The following is a 5,867-nucleotide window of genomic DNA, read 5'->3' as shown; positions in this document are numbered from 1 at the left end:
GGGCCTCGTGGCCGCTCAGGTGTCCTCGTCTGATTCCGCATGCAAAACGTAAAGCAAGGCAGGCACGTGCAAGCAAGCGAGAGCAAAAGCAGTAGCGAGCGTAGGCGAGAAGTCGTGATCATGCGGCCGGCGCTCCTCAAGATCCCTTCGTATGCGTGCCGTAAGAGGGCTGGCCAAAAATGTGTGTGTGCCGTACGACAGCTGGACTATCAATGTGAATCCTCTCCGCGGTCCTGTAATGTGCCGCGGGCGAGTAGTTGCTCCCTTTTTGGGGGGAGCGGATGCTGTCGGCGGATGAGCGATGGCAGCACCGATAGGTGAGTCGCATAATTCTACTGCTCGCGATCTGCCGACGTTTCACGCAAAATTACAAAGAAACAATAACTAAACTAGTGACAATTTTGTAACGCTTATTTACAACTATATACAAGGCGATACGCCGAACATACGCAGCAACTCTGGGTGCTTAGCTTCGTATGAGATGGCGGAATGAGTCAGTCTGCCGCCCACCCTGAGGACTCCGCGAACGTCCAAGAAGGGGGCGAGCTTTCGCAGAGGTTTGGAGCAACTCTGATTACGTCTTAATCTACTAATATTCTCTGCAAAACAACGCGATTGAACGAATTTGACGAAATATAATAAAGTCGAATTCGATTTGATCCACGGCGAGAATGAACGTGTTTGGTCTAGTTCTATTAACGAATCGGAGACAATATGCGAACACTCTAATGAGTTTGTCTAACGACGAAAAGCGGTCGAGAAGCGAATCGACAACCGTAATAGAATTTACGCCATCGGCAGGATTCATGGAGACGAACGCGCGAGAATTTTCTTCCTCCTCGGGAAGATTCTCAACTTCCAATGTTGTTTCTTGAGTGGGTTCGAATTCGACGAGCCACGCAGGGCCGGTCCGCCACAGCGGGTGCTCGACTAGTTTCTGGGGAAACAAGCTCCTTGAACAATCCGCGGGGTTAGATTTGGTATCGACATGTTTCCGGCAAGAGATGTCTGTGTTGGACTGGATGCGTGCGACGCGATTGCGCATGAACGTTTTCCAACGGTGCGGAGCCGAGCGTATCTACGCGAGGATAACCTCAGAATCCGACCAAGCGTATGTGTCGTCGATGGCAACTTTAGGTCGGAGAATTTTCCCGACATATTCTAACAAATCTGACAGCAGAACAGCCGCGGAAAGCTCGAGTCTCGGTAATGTGATGGCCTTGATGGGGGCCACCTTTGATTTGGTGATGAGCATACAGATCACTACACCACTCTCGGCGACGATTCTATTGTACACAATGGCTCCGTAGCCCTGCTCACTCGCGTCACAAAATCCGTGAATCTCTCGCCTGACTACGTTATCTACCGCGATAGTGCGAGGTATGCGAATGGAGGCTAACGCGGAGAACTCCGACTTGTATCTTTCCCGTCTAGAACATATCTTCAGAGGAGGCCTGTCATCCCACTCCAGTTTAAGGATCCAGAGTCGCTGGATCAGTCGCTTGGCTGCGAACGTAAGCGGTGTTAAGAACCCCAATGGATCAAAGATGCGAGCTAGTTCAGAGAGAATGGTGCGTTTGGTGCAGTCTCTGTCCAACGGGTTGACCTGAAAGCCAAAGCTGTCCGTTTGAGGATATCAACGAAGTCCGAGTACCTTGAAAAACTGATCCTCCGGTGATTCAAAGGACAGTAACAACTGGCTACGGAGTTCCGGATTAAGATCGGCTAAGACTGACGGATGGCTACTGGCCCACTTTTTGAGTTCAAAGCCGGCAGTTTTAAGTAAGGCTTGTAGCTGCCGCTGAAACTCGCGGGTCTTCTCCTCTGATTCAACGCTCGCCACCACATTGTCGACATAAATACTCTCCTCTAGGACAGCCGCGGCCAACGGGTAACTTATTTTGTCTTCAGCCGCTAACTTCAACAAGCAAGCAATCGCTAGGAACGGAGAGCATGTCAATCTGAAGATGACGGTCAACAAAAGGTAGTCCGAGATCGGGTCGTGTTCTGAGAAACGCCACAAGATTCGCTGGTAGTCACACTAACCGAGTTCGACCAAGATTTGAAGGAACATCTGCTTGACGTCCGCGGTGAGCGCCACGAAGCCGATCCGGAATCTTAATAATATCTCAACTATATCTGACTTTAGCTTAGGACCGGATCGCAGCACTTGATTCAGCGAGACGCCGTTCAGATCCTTAGCTGATGCGTCAAACACGACATGTAATTTCGTAGTTGTGCTATCTGATTTGAGTACCCCATGATGGGGTAGGTAAAAGACAGATCCGTTTACTGGGAACGGCTGCTTAATCAATCTCATATAGCCATTATCCAAATAATCCTGCATAAACTTACTATAATTCATTTTAAATTCTGGGTCTAATTTGAAGCGACGCTCAAATGCGCGAAATCGGTTCAAAGCTACTTGACGCGTGCCAACAAAACAAGGTTTATCCTTTGTGAAAAGACACTACAAAGCGACCAGAAACATCGCGACGCGTGGTCCGCCCAAATAGTTCCTCGCAACGTCTATCTTTCTGTGAATACGGCGGAGCTGTAGGGATCTCGTCTAATTGCCAAAATCGACTAAGAGATGCATTTAGAGAATCGAGAGTTAGAAACGAATGTGTAGGCTGAGATGCTTGCGTCGACACTGAGCCAACTAGAACCCAGCCAGCCAAAAATGGAATTAAAGGCGTCTGGTTCACCTTTCCTTCCTACACGACGATCGTCCCGAATCAACGAAGCAAAGATATCTGCGCCGATTAAGATGTCGACGGGACCATGGTGTAAATAGACAGGTGAAGCATTCCCGATGCTGCGCACTCGTTCAGTTTTTGAACCAATCAACGCGCGACCTTTTTTGCGAGAAAAGCAATATGGCTGCTTCCATCAATTCGTAGTCCGTTACGTCCGTTATCCGTCGCGTGCGTCTGTTGTGCGGGAAATATTTTGTGTTCAACTTTTGCGACTTTAATAAAACATACGCAGTAAGTAGTAAATATAATTAATGTTGAGAGGCATTTATATTGGTTGATATTTGCTAAATAACCCAAGTAGCAAAAAAATATTTTTCAACATTTTTAAAAACATTTTTAGTAATAAAAAAATATTTAAAAAACGTTTAAATTAATAGAACAGATCCTTTTTTTCTTACTAAAAAAGTATTTATTTTATTGATTTTTTCATTATTTACTGGCAATTTAAATTCTTATTTTTGCTGTATTTATTTTAACATTGTAAAAAAACGTTTTTTTAACATTAAAAAAAATGTGTTTTTAATTATTTTAAAAAATTAAAGAATTTATTGCGAAAAATATTACCTCAGACGCTCTTCACGAAATGAGGGAGGTTCCAGGTTCGAATCCTGGCTGTAATATTTTTCGCAATAAATTCTTTACAGTTTTTTAAAATAATTAATTCGCGTCGTATTATGTATTATGTATTATGTATTATGCGTCGTATTATGTGCGTTGTATTATGATCATCTAGGAATCATGCCGACTTGTTGCGTGAGAAATTGCAAAAATCGTTTCGGTGGAGCTACGAAAACGAAAGACATCAAGTTCTTTCCATTTCCGCAAAATCGCGAATTAAAAGAAAAATGGCTCGAAGCTTGCCACTGAGAAGAAGAAAATTTAAACATAAACAGCGGTAAATTTCAAGAATCATTTGAATTCGTATACAGTATAAAAACGTTACCTAATTTTATTCTGTTTGAATAAAATATTTATTTTTTTCGTTACATGTCTTTTTATTATTATTTAAGTAAATTTCAACCGAGGTTTCAACCCTTCTTCCTCACACTATAATTCAGAATCTACACTGTGGACGTGCGGTTAATTGACTCTAATCAAATTACGTAACCAAACTAGAACAGAATTAAAACAGAAGTTTAATAATAAATAAACTAATAAATGTAAGTTTAATTGTCATTAGTTTATTTATTTATTTAAGGTTTTATCTAAAATTTTACATGATTCACACATTTTTATTTCTTATAAGCGAACTTCACCTTAAAGTGAGCGCAACAAAATGGGTCGCCTCCTGATTGGTTCAACCGCCAAAGCTGCCGCCATTATGCGCAATGCTTCACCTTGTTTTTTACACCATGGACGGGACCAGGTCGGTGATACTGCGGATCAGCAAGCTTTAATCTCTTGAGACCGGCGTTATTTTTTTGACTACGAATTTAACGAATAATGCCGACACCTGGCGCGGCCTGGGTCAATGGCTGCCAGGGCTCTAATTTTTGACGAAATTACCTTAATTAATTGGGCGCCAGTTAGTTTTATGAGAACTAACAAACTCATATCCCGTATTTAATTCTCCTAATATTTGGTAATCGGCTAGCGATTTCAAGCTTTAATCATGAGATAACACAAGGGGAGTTCCGTCGGGAGACCCAAGGAATATTGTGGAAGTCAAAAGAAATCAGAGAGATAATCAAACGATATATGAGTGTATTGAAATAATTTGACTTACATTACAATTACGCCGCTATTCGTCACAAAACGGCCCACACAACTCGTTCACAATCATTAGACGTACGCCGTCTACAAAAGTATATAACCAATTCATATCGTTGAATCTACTCGTAACAATGATTCTTAACCGGCAAACAACTGATCGTTATACATTATCGGATTACTTTATAATTTACGCAAGACTGATCCCGCCGAAGGCCGACGGAAGAGTCGCCGAGATCTCTCGGTCGTTCCGCTACCACGCGCCCACCCCCTTCGATCCTACCAATCGTTGCGGATCGATATATTTCGTCACATGCGGCTACGCTATTGGCTCTCCGTCTCGACGGTTTACAGGGTTCGGCGCTCGTGCCGCGCGGGCAACAGAGAATGTACAGTCGGTATTTCATAAATTTTGTCGGATCGATTGTTACATCGAGCATTGATGTCGAGGGAAAGGATTTAAACATCGAGTGTCGATGTCGAGGAAAGGGTTTTAATTTTCCTGTCACATTCCCCTCTCTCGAACCTTGACATCGTAAACAAGATGTTCGGAGGATTTCGTGCGAGCTGTGTGTTTTCGTTCTGCTGCTCAACTCATAGTCACCTGAAAATCTCTCTTCCACCAACAAATTGTGGGTATGACATTTCTCATTGACTTCGACAATTTGAGGAAGGAATGCTGGTAGGTAAAGCTGGAAGTGATACATTTAATACTTTGGCGACGAATGTATTTTGGAGTCGAGGGTAACTTAGATTTTATAGCAAGAAATGCTTATTTACTAGGTGAGATAAGCTACGTAACGAAACTTAAGCGGAAAACTTATTTAACTATCGTATATTTATGTCGACGGCCTTCGCTTAAATTTAATTTGATAATAATTGACAAAATATTTAAAGCAAAATGTTTAGCGTTAGTCGTCAAAATTATCGTGAGAAGGGCGGCCTACATCCTTTTCTTATAATTCGTAAGTACCATGACGCGAATTTCTTCCCCATCTCGCATCTCTGACCTCTCCCGCATGATCTCGTCCAGAGTTTTCTTGTTGCGTGATGATCATACCGCTTGGATCGCAAAGAGGTTCCTTTCCACTGACAATTCCTTTGCTGATGATGCAGCGGGATTGGCGACAAGCGGTGCAGAGAAAAGTGCATTCTTCCGGATCAGGAATGCGCGTACGCGGTTTGGGTAGTCCGTAGGGTCATACAACTTTGCTTTGACCTTCCTTTTCAGGGCCTTTGCGCCTTTGCTGATCAAATATTAGTGGTCTTTGGGTACCAATGCTGTAGGCCCAGTTGCATAGTTAAGTCTCAGCCAGTCGACAATGTCTCCGCGTACGTTGCAGTCCGGACATTCCGGGCAATAGAGAGACAAGCTTACAGCACATCCTGGACATCGGT

The 5,867-nt window shown here is 43.4% G+C and overlaps 1 protein-coding gene across 1 annotated transcript; it reads right to left on the bottom strand.

Moving 5' to 3' along the window:
* Window positions 1-1,078: 1,078 nt before the first annotated feature.
* LOC112457902 lies at window positions 1,079-2,320 on the bottom strand. The gene is made up of 3 exons (XM_025021241.1): window positions 2,047-2,320; window positions 1,655-1,938; window positions 1,079-1,606 (listed from the first exon to the last, which is right to left on the bottom strand). The coding sequence occupies exons 1-3, from the start codon at window positions 2,318-2,320 to the stop codon at window positions 1,079-1,081; spliced, it is 1,086 nt and encodes a 361-aa protein (XP_024877009.1).
* Window positions 2,321-5,867: the final 3,547 nt, after the last annotated feature.

Source organism: Temnothorax curvispinosus, unplaced genomic scaffold (genome assembly GCF_003070985.1).
Source record: "Temnothorax curvispinosus isolate PA1 unplaced genomic scaffold, ASM307098v1 QBEX01000115.1, whole genome shotgun sequence".
Classification (NCBI taxonomy): domain Eukaryota; kingdom Metazoa; phylum Arthropoda; class Insecta; order Hymenoptera; family Formicidae; genus Temnothorax; species Temnothorax curvispinosus.
The sequence above is the reverse complement of the archived record's forward strand: the minus strand, read 5'-3'. Positions and strand labels throughout refer to the sequence as shown.